The sequence below is a fragment of the Aspergillus pseudotamarii genome (genome assembly GCF_009193445.1).
Source record: "Aspergillus pseudotamarii strain CBS 117625 unplaced genomic scaffold BDV38scaffold_13, whole genome shotgun sequence".
NCBI classification, from domain to species: domain Eukaryota; kingdom Fungi; phylum Ascomycota; class Eurotiomycetes; order Eurotiales; family Aspergillaceae; genus Aspergillus; species Aspergillus pseudotamarii.
Window position 1 is genome coordinate 482,855 of NW_022475027.1, and position 13,982 is coordinate 496,836.

The 13,982-nt window shown below is 45.8% G+C and overlaps 4 protein-coding genes across 4 annotated transcripts; 1 reads left to right on the forward strand and 3 right to left on the reverse strand.

Annotated features, from left to right (window-relative positions):
- Window positions 1-3,802: 3,802 nt before the first annotated feature.
- On the reverse strand, window positions 3,803-5,435 carry BDV38DRAFT_240973 (uncharacterized protein). Its single transcript, XM_032053970.1, has one exon. It carries the CDS (start codon window positions 5,104-5,106, stop codon window positions 3,949-3,951), a length of 1,158 nt encoding a protein of 385 aa, XP_031916151.1. The 5' UTR covers window positions 5,107-5,435; the 3' UTR covers window positions 3,803-3,948.
- Window positions 5,436-9,477: 4,042 nt separating this feature from the next.
- BDV38DRAFT_280555 (uncharacterized protein) lies at window positions 9,478-10,173 on the reverse strand (the record flags this gene model as incomplete). The annotated part of the gene is made up of 1 exon (XM_032059331.1): window positions 9,478-10,173. The coding sequence occupies one exon, from the start codon at window positions 10,171-10,173 to the stop codon at window positions 9,478-9,480; it is 696 nt and encodes a 231-aa protein (XP_031916152.1).
- Window positions 10,174-11,249: 1,076 nt separating this feature from the next.
- BDV38DRAFT_280556 (uncharacterized protein) lies at window positions 11,250-11,597 on the reverse strand (the record flags this gene model as incomplete). The annotated part of the gene is made up of 3 exons (XM_032059332.1): window positions 11,250-11,332; window positions 11,387-11,425; window positions 11,480-11,597. 3 exons carry the CDS (start codon window positions 11,595-11,597, stop codon window positions 11,250-11,252), a joined length of 240 nt encoding a protein of 79 aa, XP_031916153.1.
- Window positions 11,598-13,658: 2,061 nt separating this feature from the next.
- On the forward strand, window positions 13,659-13,943 carry BDV38DRAFT_280557 (uncharacterized protein; the record flags this gene model as incomplete). Its single annotated transcript, XM_032059333.1, has 2 exons — window positions 13,659-13,791; window positions 13,852-13,943. 2 exons carry the CDS (start codon window positions 13,659-13,661, stop codon window positions 13,941-13,943), a joined length of 225 nt encoding a protein of 74 aa, XP_031916154.1.
- Between the last annotated feature and the right edge of the window lie 39 nt (window positions 13,944-13,982).

Below are 13,982 nucleotides of genomic sequence, written 5' to 3' on the forward strand. Positions count from 1 at the left end.
ACTTGCCGAATACCCTTTCGGAGATTGATTAACAATATTAATGACTTTCTGGTCCTGCACGGGAACAGCCTAATATGCGTATACCAGGGTGCACACAGTTGATTGCCAGTGGACATTCGAGACAGCCAACAAGCACAACTTCCCCGGTTAATTGCCATGTTAGCAGGCATCTATACCTAAGGAAGTCGCGTTGAGTTGCCATACCCCCTCGTGGCTCAGACCTGGTCATTCAAGTTGTGGCCCCTCCCGGAAAACCAGAGGCCTCTAAACGATGCTATTAGTGAGATTCTGTACACTGGAGGAGTCAAGCATAGATCCCTTGCCACTCTGACGGCGGCGGGTCAGTTCTATTCTTGGGTCTTGGTCGGCAGTCATGATTCCAGCAGCTCCTTATGACCACACACACAAGCGACGATACTGTTGGAGGGTCCGATCTGGACTCTGTATGAACCAGCGTGATCAAGAAAAGTTGAAATCCTTGTGACTGCAATCATCGGACGGGAAAGGGACTGTAAATGTTTCTAGAAGTCCGATCGTCTAGTTTCGTTGGACGCTTAGGATGGTCAGAGAGGATATGCGGCTCTGAGTTTTGGTTCTCAAACCATCCATAGCTATTCCGATGGAGTTCTTCGCGCATTCCCTGTCGACATCAAGCCGAGCTGCACGCTATATGCTGGTAGGTCTTTGTTGGCACAGGCTGAGTCGCAGACGTGGGATGCTCCTGAAGCTCGGGTCCGAAAAAGGAAAATAGTAAATCGACCTTTCACGAGGACTGGAGGGTTTGATATCTTCTAAATTATGGTTGGTCTCCCTTATGGTTGTAGGTGGACTTTCCGACTGTTAGATAACACTCACAGTGCTTTCTTTTGGTTACTAGTTCCCCGCCGGAGACATGGAGGGCCCGCCTGAAGCGCCAATAGACCTTCGGTCCATTTTCTTCTAGCGTCAGTCTAATACTCTGGTCGTCGTCACTAACCAACACCGGCCGGGGGCCAGTCACCATTCCAACCCTTATATACGAGTCAGTCTCACCGTTAATCTGGAACTGGATGAATGAATTATGTAACGTGGTTCAATGGATGTCGTCATCCGCTAATCTACCATATGTAGGGATCGTCGTTCTCCATATTAGAATTTCCTATGCAACTCATCTATCGTCTATATGTAGTCCGTACACTCTCTGCGCGGGCATTTGCCGGAAGGCTGCACGGCGCTTTGTTTGCTGATCTCGGACTCATCCAGCAGACGTGTCATAGAGCAGTGCCTTCCATTGCTGAGTCAAATTCACGCAGGAAGAGAAACAAGAGCCAAACCAACAAACAACAACAACAACACCACTACCACCTCAAAAGGAACAAAAAAGATAAAAGAAGGGACAGACAAAAAAAAAAAAAAAAAGAAAGACAGAGAAACCCAACTCAAGGCGCTGACAACACCACATAAAACCGGAACAAAGAGCCGACCTCCAGGCTCGACAATGGATGTTTTAACGCATACTTAATATGGCCCCGGCCCGTCCCGCGGTGGATGAAGTCGGTTCTTCTCGCCAGCGTGGAAATTACCTGAGAACATGCCAAACTTGGGCGATAGTGTTCGCAAATTTTTGAGTTGGAATTGGCATCCTTCGTCCCAGCAAAATGAAACGGTGAGTCCCGTTTATTTACACGTCGAAGTATACCATATAAAACCCGTAGCAGCCATGGATTCTTGTACCTCATCGTGCCCTGAAACACTATCACCTGCTACATTATTAATTTTATTACTCACATCGTATATGGGTTATTGCCCATCGGAGTGAGGGTGACGAGCGCTCTACGCAACCGATACCCACGGAAAAGTTAGAGATGCCCGGGGCAGCCACGCATCCTGTTGGAACGCCCTCACCGGCGGCTTCTCCAGGGAGTCAAATGGTGTGAATTTGGAAAGAGGATCGGAGCCATTCACTTCCACACAATATTCTCCCTCTCCCGCCTGCTATGTTGAAGCTAAGGAATCCCTGTCCCATACTCATGAGGACTCACCCAGTGTCAATTTCCCTTTGAATCCGTCTCATAATGAAACTAGTAAGGACGCTGGTTTTTCATTCCCGAGCAGATTTCAAGACCCACAGGAACACCAGACTGTGCCAGATGGACCCGATGCTGCGTACATCGCTAAGATAATGGGAGCCAACAATAGATTACTATCCTTGAAGAATAAAGTTGTCTTCAAATGATCCGAAGTACAAGAGCTACCCACGGCCTTGGGGTTCAAAAGGGAAAAAGAATCCGATATCAGAGCGCAGTTTATCAGACATGTTACCGTGGCCCAAGATACCCAACAAGCGTTCAATCCTTACTTCAGAACAAATGAGGCTCTTCTTTCCGCCACTGGTATATACTCGGATATTTAATCAGAATACAATAGGGCAGAGAGTGAGCTGCAGCGAGATGAGTACACGATTATCAAGGCAATGGAAGATTTTGCCCGATTAGTCGCATGATCATCACTCTCTTCCAACGCCCGATGAACCGTCCCTTATCGATCACGATAGTTTGGGTACGTGAGATCGACCACTAGCTCAGCCCTGGAGGATCTCCCGGATGTAGTGGATTTTGTGTCCTGCGTAGCCGACGTACGCATGATTCAAGAGCGCCTTATTGACCTAAACAGGGAGTGGTTGTTCATGCAGGAGAAGAAAGAGGAACGCGAGTCCTTGATTATGCTTATGGACGATGAATCTATTGACTTTCTTCGCACCTATGAAGAAGAAAGGAGAGAAATTTACGACGAATTATTCTATGCGCAACTGGATATAAATCAGCTGCGGACAGTCTGGTTCGAAAAAGAATATCTGATACATGAGTACATCTAAGATCGTGACTTCATGTTGAACTTTATCCTGCTGCTGCTCCCAGCCAACCGGAGGATCCATCGAAGGCCTCTACAGAAGAGAATACCTTCCTTTTTGAGCCTATAGAGGAGAAGGCCAGCCAAACCAAGTTCGTCGACAAATAGCTCCTCCACCGGCTTCGACAATCAACCATCGAGATTGGTCATCTCAAATCCCTACCGGAGAACCAAAGCCTGTGATATTAGGGTTACGAAAAGCGAAAAGTTAGCCAGCTGTCACTGAAACAATGGTTTAAGGACGAGGCCACTATATTGCCCTCTGCCACCCGCCACCAGTGATATGAGTGTTCAGGAATCTGTAAGGGTCATGCATACAGTTTCCGGGAGTCACTCGGTCTGAGAAGGAGTTTGTTTTGCATACATACATCAAAAAAAGACTTGCCTTTGGTATGATGCAACGTACAGATTTACTTTGTCTCCCTGGCTTTTAATTCTCTTCTCTTCTCTTTTCTTTTCTTTATTTTTCAATGACGAGATCTGTTTCTTTCGTTCAACCTGCTTGACGTTCCTCAATATTAACTCTCGCTTTTCGATCCTGGATTTGCTTCATATCTGCTATCACCTCAGTTCATTCCTCGCGTTGATTTCGGGCTATGCACATATCGTACAATAAGTCGTTAGATTTGGGATTCTTGGCGTTTGCTGAATTGTCGATGGGGCTTTCGTTCATTTTCATGCATTTCAACCATCTCATTTGATCCTCATTAATTTTTTTTTTTTGGAATATCTCTAGCACCTACAAGGTTCAAATAAGCCACTACGATCGTTCTATCACTTGGAATTATGGATCCTTGATATACTTGGTTGTATTGCTTGCATTTGATACATTGATTTCATTGATTGAGTTCCATTACCCATGACCATATCCATACCATTCATAACATAATAGACAATGTTCCCGATATTCTTATGTTGGTGCCCGTTCCATTCGTATTCCCTGTGCTCGTCGATTTGATTGAAAAAATTGAAAAGGAAAGAAAAAGAAAAAGTGCAATTATTTACATTTGCCAATAGAGACTTGTCGTGAAACTTCCGTAGATAAGAGGAACCCAGACCTCACGAGTAGCGAGTTTCATCGCCGTCACTATCACTAAGACTGTCGCGGCGACGGCTCCGTCCTCCATCACGACGGTATCCCTTGCTTAATCCGGGAATCGGGTGGTGGTAGCTCCTGGTTCCAGTATCTTCCGTATCAACGTTCGAGTACTGGTATTCGGAGCGCGAAGGAGCGGACGAAAAGTCAAGCGGCTCGGTGTAATGACCCGGCGCAGACCGTCTGTCACGCTTGCGGGGACTGCTCTGGCGTGAGGAGGATGTCGGAGGTGCATGGTGACGTCTTTCGCGACGGCGATTGTGACGGCGGGTAGAGGGTTCGCGGATACGGTGATGTTCTGTTGGAGGCTGGCTGAGGACTTCTTCGGTGCCCGGGGTGAAAGAAAAATCACGGCGTGTGCTCTTGTGACGACTTGGTTCGTAGGCGTAATCGCGAACCTGGCTCATCTCGCTCTGCTGGTAGTAACTGGGTGGATTGGAAGTGTCGTAGTCACTGCCGTAGTAGGTGCCATCGGCCTCGGCGTTGATACCACCGATTCGAGCTGGCTTCTCTTTGCGGTACGCGCGCACATCCTCATCTGCCTCGTTCTCATATCGCTCGTTCTTATGTCGTCCCAGGAGTTTCTCTTTAAGCCCAGGCTTGCGCCTCGGTCCGTCCTTCTCTGTTATTTCCGTCGCTGTATCGGTGTATCCTGAGACTGTGTAGCCGTCGTCATCGTAGCGTTTGCCGACGACGCTGCCGCCGCCCAGCTTGGTACTCTTCGTCGCATTACTTAGTGTTTCGCCGTCGGGACCCTTGCGTCGTAGAACTGTCGACTTGTAATCCTCCCAGTCTCCCTTTCGCCAGATGAATCCGCCGTTCTTGGCCCAGAAGAAGAACCAGATGGCGGCGAGGACAAACGCAGCTCCGATAAGGGCGAAAAGCGCCAGCAGACCCTGCATGTTGATCTTATGTGGGTCAACCGCACCCTCGCCCGGGATATACTTTGCAGAGCTATCTCGTGCCACGAGATAATGGGGCTTTTCCGGGAGTGATGCTGTCACTGATCGTTCCGCGAGGGCTTCGACCTCTGGCGACGGCTGGAATTTACTGAGCACGTCATTGTTGTCGGGTGCTGGAATGCTGGGGAAGTCATCCCCCACTTGTATAACTGGAGGCATGTTGGGCGAAGAGAGTTGTCAAGAGCGTATAGCTCAAGACGGCACTCTGATGTGGTCAGTTGGTATGTACGATGAAGAGATATGGCATTTCAGATTGTACAGGAATGTGGATGTATCACCGGCTGGCGAGTGCAGGAATGATGGAATTCTTAGTCTGGTGGTAGCGGTCCACTATCGTAGATAGGGCTCGATCGGTATCGTAGATAGGTGGAAGATATTCGTGCACTGTTTGCTTCTCGTGTCAATAGATGCTTGTCCCTTGATTAGTATGCAAGTAGAAAGAATAGTAGAGATTGAGGACTTAAGGAACAGAAACAGATCGATCGCCGACCGAGATTGCGGTGGTTGGAATAAATCAAGAGGCTGGGGAATGACGCTCTTCTATTGTTTGGGTGATCGCGTTGGTCCGGCAACTTGATGAGTCAGCACGGCTTATCTTATCGATCCTATCTCAAATCTTCAACCAGAAATTGTATGGCACAGCTACAATCCCCTCCTCCCAGACTCAATGGGTTCTAGCCTCTAGCACTAATACTAAAATATGTATGTAGTAAGAAAGATTCTGTTGTCGGGAAACTGATACCTATTTTTACAGTGTCACAAAAAGGTGCTCATATCTGTTGAATCGGCCCTTGCCTAAAAGACTGCCCTCTACATTTTCTCTACCACTGGAATGTGACTGGCCATCTTCTTGATGAGATTCAGTGCGAATAACATCTCGTTCGCTGATGTATAGACAGTAACGCAGATATCAAATAGGATAACTATACTTAAATCTACTGGTGATTATGAATCGCACAGGAAACATTGATGCATATCTTCTTTAGAACATAAATTGAAAAGGTTTACGTAGATGAAAGTTGGACAATCTTTGTCTCTCTGAAGACTCGGATTTCATTATTGATTCTCCTGAAAGCTGTTCGAGAAGGGAGAATTGTCATTATTATGATGCCTTATTATATCTGAATGCACAGTCAATGATCGACTAGAACGTCGCATAATCTCCGTCCTCGCCCATGTTCCAGCCAATCTCTTCCGCTTGTTCCCAGTCTATTTCCTATTGAAGCCATTGACAACCACATCTGATAATAAAACGTGAAACTAGTGAGCAACTGTCGCAAACGCCTCTCGTAGGAGGGCCAATGTAACTTGCTGTCCACAACGCATAATGGGGCTTGGATGCAGCCGAGGCCAGGGAGCTTGCGAGCTGAGATCAGCAGCACTTGATGCAGATCCCGCAGTCGCATCATTGATGGGTGATTTGGTGTTGAGGATCAATTTTGATCTCTAATGCACAAGCAACTCGTAGCCGTCGCCGGTCATTGTGCTTCTCCGCTTGGGGTTATTATTGGTGTGTACCACTTGGGTTGGCTTCACTTGTTGTAATTGAGGAGGCGAAACCCGTGTCGAGTATTGTCACTGGTATTCTCTGTGATGTAGATGGCTGCATGGGACGTGATACTTCCTTCATAGTACAGTACCTAGTGCCGTTTGCGTGCTTGGTTATAATTAACGCTCTATCGATATGGATATAATGATATTCTTAGAGGAGATATCATCATCACATTTATGGCTCTATCATTAAGCAATTATTGGACACTACCAGCACAAGGTCCGTGACTAATACATGCTCCTTTCGGGGGTTAAGCAAAGACCGCGCATCAATCTGATCCATTCAGTGCAGTATTAAAGATGGTAAATTCAACAAGAGCATAGAGTTTTCATGGTGGGGTTACAATGAAGGTTATGGGAGACCACTCGGGTTTAGTCGATTGCAGTCTTATACCCGAGAGGGGAAGATCTTTCATGAATGCAAGAGCATGAGATTTGGCTATAACTCGACAATCTACACGACTTTGGGTAAAGAATACGAGAAACCGCATTACAGTACATACCGGTACATCCATTAAAAACAAGAGCGGAGCATTGTTCCCTCCGAAGCACGAAGCACGCCAGGCCGCTTAAAAGTTAGCGTGATAAGCTGGTCTTCGTCGGTGTACGGAGTAAAAGTCGCTAATAGATCATCAACCTTATAAACCACTTATAGAAACATTGTGGTGTCTTGCGGCGACGACAATATTTGTCGAGCAATGCCTCTATTGTAAGGATATTAGGACATTGCCCATCGAGGAATCTATAGATGCCCATATATATCCCATGTCGTCACGGTTGATATGAAGAATATTACGTTGACTGTACGGAGTAATGAACGCGCAGTCGCGAAAAACACCGGTAGAATGCAGATCCCGGGCATAGCCGTGAGATTATCGGAAGCTAATCGTTGGGGCGTAGTCTGTACAGCGGACTAAATCGAGGTTCCGGAGAATCGCGATTTCTTACCGATACCCCAACGTTTTATATTAAGCATAGCACTTCTTTAGTAGCGCTCTACTTTGTGCTCTATAATATATTAAGATTAGTAATTAAATATAGAACCTATATCTAAAAATTAGGATTGTATTAGCGGTAATAAAAGAATATAGAGGAGTTAACAGTAGTAGTCCCTAAGTTTCCAATAGGGGCAATAGTACCTAAAAGTGATAAAAAATATTCGGAACGGGACTAGTCGATAAAAGTGGGCCTTGCTGGTGCTAAGATATAACCTAAAATGCCTGGGGCAAATGAGACCATCCGTGTAGATCGAGCCTTTTGTGCCTTTGCGGGAGAAATCTTCTGGATACAGCCTTCCCACTTACTCCCCCCTTTTTACATCGCATCACATCGATTATAACTATTTCCACATGAAAATCTTATAGAAGAAAGGGAATGATTGTGTTGGGAATGAAGGAGGGACGCGATGATGACTTTACATGGATCATATTGCGAATCCAATCTTCCTTCCCTGTTTAGGCAAGATGCATAGCGGCTGTCTTGTCCGTCATATAAGGGAAGTCCAAAGTTCGGAGTAATTAGTAGATGACGTGGCCGCTTACCCACTGATCAACATGGAATGTTACTTCACAATCTCCAATAAATTCTCACTTGCTTATGATGGCGTCATAGCAGTCAGTGTATTGCCAATTCCGATAAAGAAGTAGAATAAGGTATGGACCCTGCATGGCTCAATGCAAGCCAAACCGGCTATCACATTGATGTATGGCAAGAAGGAATATGCGGATGCATTAGCGACAAGAAATAGTGTTGAATAGGATATAGAGGCCTCACCTTGTATAAGATACTTACAGCTTGTGCTCTTCTCATTGGAAGTGAGACTTAAATAGCAGGATGTAAGGCAAGACAATGCTATAATTTACTAAAATCTAGGCTCTCGACCTCATTTAGAGAACCACCTAAATAGACAGGGGGTGCTGACTATTTAAATGGCATCGGTTAGGCTCTATAACGCACCTAATAAATGATAGTCTCACTATAGTACCATTGGCTTGAGGTTGTAGTTTCTCAGTCACTGTCGTTCTACCGATCCGAAACCTTATATAAACCAAACGTTTTACAATGACCGAGGCTTTTACCAACCGCCCAGGAAGGGGCATCACAGACCGAGGTACTGCCCAGCTGTTTCAGGATCATACTATAGACTTGGACAAAAAGGAGCGTAAACGGTATCAGAATCGTCTTGCGCAGCGCACGTACAGTGAGAAGGTTCCTCTTTTAGCGAATGACTAGCGTGTAGTGACTTATGATAACTCTCTAGGGCGGAATCAGAAGCAGCGATTGCAGGCTTTGGAAGCTGTCGTTGCACAATCCTCGGATACGATAATATCGGCCCTCGCGGGCCACACAGAAGATCCTGTTCCTCCCGAAATTTCCTGTGACGATCAGATATGGGCTATAGATCCCATGTTGCAGGATGCCCCTCCCTCGGAACTCCTGACGAACTTGGGGCGAACAGCGCTTCATCGTGCGGTTTGTAGTGGAAATGAGTCAATTACTCACATTCTCTTGGAGCGAGGAGCCAACGTCATGAAGCAGGATGGAAATGGGCAGACAGCACTGCACCTTGCCGCGGAGAATGGATGTGAAGCGCTGGTCAAAGTCTTGATCGAAAGGACCCCAGATCTAAACGCGACAGATTACTTGGGACGTACGGCGTTGTTTTTAGCTGTTCAAAGTGAAAGTGAAACAGTGGTAAAGCTATTATTAGAAGCTTCAATTGATGTGAATTGGAAAGATACATCGGGGAACGTCGCTCTTCATCTGGCAGTTGAACGCGGTTCCGAGTCGTTGACGCTTCTTCTCCTCAAATATGGTGCCGATATCGACGCATAGCCTCGTCTTTTACTTAAAAGCTGCGGAGCCCCCTTGATGTAGTATAGGTAAAGACTAGTTGATGAAAGTGCCAGTATAATAGAGAAAGCTGTCAGCATGGAGGTATCATACAGGGTAATTGCCATCTTCAAACCACTCCACCGCCTACTCCTTCACCCAGCAACCAGCATATCCCACCCATGTCTTTATCGGCATGTTTCTATAATCCGGCCCTTTATCTGACATATCCATCAAGAATTGAGAGCAATGCATTGTATGCTCGCTATCAGCAATAATTGTGTCAAGCTTGTCCCGCTCTTCAAAGAACGCTCTAAACTGCTTCCTCCACAACATGGCACAATGAACGATATGGTCCCTTTCAGTTGTATAGTAGTACCTCATCTCAGACATAGTGTCTATACTCAAGAGCTCCGTTCTATTCTCGTCTGCGAACCCAAACCATGATTCATCAGTTTGATATTCCTCAATGGATTCTTGATCCATGCAAACCCCCGGCACCCAGTGATTGCTCAAAATATCATACTGACAGCCTAGTGCCTTAGCCTCTGCTGGTGTCCAGCCGCAGTTGAGGAGCTTTGCATTTGTGGTGATGTTCCCGTGCGCTTTAGTCTCATGGATTGACTGGATTGCTTTGCGACTTGGCTGAGAGATGTACATAGCGTAGAAAAGGCTTCCCCAGAGCAACGAGGCGAAGATAAAAACTAGGCCGTAAGACGAGATAAGCCAGAGCTTAGAACTTTTCCGGAGACCGAATATGTCTCGGCTTTCAGGATCACTTGTTTGGTGTGGTGGCTGGCGAGGATCTTTGAGAAATGGCTCGGACTCATCTCCAGGTCCCATGTTGCTAGGATGTATGAAAAAATTGTGTGAAGCGCTCTAAGCCTCGATTAAGCTTGTTAGATTACGCAACACTTCATTACTTTTATACCTGACTTATAAAAACAAAGGAAAGTCACAGAAGTCAAATATGCAAGGTGCATTCTCACGTAAGTCGATTAGTGTACTTGCTGCCTACTCACATAAGCCTGGTGGTCAGGCGCCAACCCCATATTTTAAGGCAATATGATCTATCTTGATATCAGGTCTATGAAGAATCGAGGCTGTTAATACTACACAATCATGCAGTTACCAAGAGAATGCGGTTTAAAATGATCCTGAAGTATGTACTGTTTAATTTTCAGTCGATATCTTTAAAAGAAATCCTGTATAGAAGTTGATTCGACTAAAAAGTTATATCAAAAACTCCAGAGAGCCGTGAGAACTGGAGGAAAAGCAGGATGCAATGTCAATCATAGTAACTGTGTGAGATATATTTTCATTATATACCCCTCGAAACGTGGAACTATCTCCAACCCTACATCTAGGTTTGCACTACTCCGTAGTTTGTTTTTGATTAGTGTAGTATAAGATAGACTAATCATGTTGCAGAGGGATGTATGGACTACCTAGCTTTGCTCTAATTAGAGCTGGCAAACAATGGAGATTCAAAAGTATGTGACCTCCTATACCTATAAGTACTTATAGCTACAGCTGGTCAAATACTTTTGAACCCCCACTGTATGGTTTGAGGTATATATATATTCTGGGAAGCACAATACGTGCTAAGTAGTATTGTATATGACTAAAACTAGGCAATGGAAGCTACGAGGAATTGTATGGAAATTCCAGAGCCCGTCAGCTAGATTTTATTGGTGTCTTCCATTCCTCACATCGCGGTTGCATAGCTATCCCGAGCCAGTACATACATATCATATCCCTCATAAAGCCAGAGTACCTCTAAGCCAGCCTATGGTCATATCTCAAACATTGTCGAGAGCTCGTTCCCGACTGTACTCTATAATGAGGATGAGTATCGCTGCTAGTCCGAAAATTGGTATAGAACTCACAATAGCTTCCCTGGGTATCGAGTACTGAACTTATGGCACCGATGCACAGCCAGCGGGGCCAGGAGTATTAGCATTGACATTGTAACACTGGCCGTCGCGCTGAGGGTCTCGCTCTATTCACGGTAAGTCTCTCCTTCAGCTAGATAACTGATAGAAATAGTACTCACTATAGTTTCCCTGAGCATCTGGCTGAGCATCCCTCTCTTCTACTCATAATAAGCCCCTCTTCATCTTACCTCAGTGGGCGATTAAAAACTTACTGATATCAGCGTGCGGGTTCCTGACGACTAACGCATCATCAGCACTGGCTATTGGAACGGCCGCCGCAATATTTGCGATAGCGACCAAACTAGTGACGAATGCTGCGGTGAAACGCATGATGATGAAACTGACTGGGCCTTCTTGAGAATAATGTTCGCCACAAGAAGAATAGACTGGGCAGTGTGCTTTGGAAAATAATACTGTCGAAATTGGCGGCGCTTATATAGCATTTTCGAAGAGAAGATTTCACTGGGATGCGTAACTATCTCACGTAAGTCTCGGATGAGCGAAATACCTACTATCTAGGTAAATAGATGACTGTAACAAGGTAATTATGAAAGGTATCACTTCTGGCTCACGTAGGTCGAATATATCGAACTTTTGTCTGGCAATTTATTTTATTACATCATGCTGTCTTCCAGTGATAAGTCTTCTCTACTAATGTACACATATCACTCTTGGTGGTTTATGTCAGTAAAGTCGTTCATTAAGAAGATCGTTACAGGTCAACAATATTCAACTAGTTGGGTCTGGATGAAATAGCTGCCGGAAACCGGTGCAACTTCTCATGGTACAGTCGCTCAATAAATCCCATAACTGTCCCCTCAACCGGCTATCTTTCTGATGGCTTCCGTCCCAATGTTAGTGTGGACAGTGGATCTAAAGCACCCATCGTGGCCATATAGACGCACATGGAGTTATCTACAAAGGCACATCATCTTATCCTGCCTATCGAATAACAAAGGTAAAAGCACTAAGCCTAGTAGATAGGAATCCGCGTTATGTGCCGAGCATGGCTCACATCTCATTCGCCCTCATCTTCAGGTGATAATTAGAGTCCAAGTACTATCCTGAAGCACATTAAAACCATAGCCGAACAGAGTATACCATCTTAATGCATAAATCCGTATCCTACTAACATATCACATCATAAGAAACCTTCCCTACATGCGTATCTATATTACGCCAGTTTTCATCCCGCCTGAGCGCCTTCAGAACCATCTCCGAACAGTGCAGTACATGTTCATATTTCACGAGAATGGGCGGATACGGCGTGCCATCCCTGATGATTTGTCCCAAGCTAAGAAACAGAAAGACGCAGTGAGTCGTATGCTCTCTTCGCTCCGTGTAAAGGTCTTCCCCAGTATCCAACGCCTTGTAGAACTCCATACCGACCGCTTCCCTCCTACCTTGTGGATCAAAGTAGTATTTCCAGTCTTCCGCGTGGATGAACTCGTCGTTTGCGTAGTGTGGGCAGTTAGGCGGATACCAAGACCACGTTAGGTGGTCAAAAGTGCATCCTAGAGACAGAGCTTCCGATGAGGAGTTTCCACAGAGTCGAGATAGGCCATTTATCGATTTTCTGTCCTTTTGAGTAAGAATACCGTATAGACCCAGGGATATCAGGATGATGAAAATGCAAATCGATACCACGGTATAGGCGACGTTTCGGTATGAGGGCGTAAGATGCAGGGATATCTGGAGATTGCCGGGTTGGGCCTCTGCTAGGCTGTCGATATCACTAGTTTTCCTTTCGTCTGAACTTGGGCTTGTGGCTGAGTCGTCTGTGTGAACCCTGTGATAGGGCAGCCTCCACCAAGGAAACATTTGTTGAAATTTGAAGACTTGATTGTAGTTGGTAGAATAGACACATGTATACTTCTAAATTGTTTGCAGGATATTTCAGAGGTCCTTTTCTCCTTTTGCCCTTTCTCGCTGGGCTTTTAGAGTAATGGCGTAATAACTAAGCTCACATCAGCACACCCACGTAAGCCGCAACCGTAATCACCAAGACAGACAAGCCTTTTGAACACTTTATTACCTTCACTTTACGCCAGATCTTTGATTGTGCGGCATAATGCACGGAGCAATGTATCAATCGCATGAATCCAGCTCCGAGACTACGTTGGAAATAAAAGATCATTTACCGGATCGAGATCTGCACGAAACCCAAACTTGCCGCAGTTGCAAGTCACAGGGAAAGATATATGCATCGATGACCCCATGGCTGGTGTCATTAGTTTTGTTAGTCAGCCTAGGAGCCTCAATCACCAGATCTCCTGCAAGATGTGTCCCGAACGGATCGTGGAGGGATAGCGAATTCGGTAAGTCGATTTTTCGGTATGAGTGAGTCCTGCTCATTACGAAGCAACGGCGACGAGGGAGATCCCCGCCACTATGAAACAGGTGCAGTTTGACGCTAAGCTGAAATATAATGAGAGCCATCAATTATATCGTCCTGTCACTCAGCCCGCTTACGTCGGAGAGCCGACCCCAGACATTGATGCCGCATGGAAGGACCTCCTCGGGGGTAGGTGATATCATATCATCATGAACATGCAATAGGAGGCAGGCTAATGGGAATTTCTAGCAATAAATGTATTTGTGACACCGCAAGAAGAAAGTCAGTTGGGAGGAGGCTTATGGCTTGACCCTGAAACCGGGTTGCACATGGCACAGTAAGCGGCCCATTGGCATATTCCGGTTTATTTAAGGGAAGGG

Bases quoted from the DNA above. Each gene is read 5' to 3' on its own strand.
- BDV38DRAFT_240973 (XM_032053970.1), bottom strand. From the start codon at position 5,106: ATGCCTCCAGTTATACAAGTGGGGGATGACTTCCCCAGCATTCCAGCA.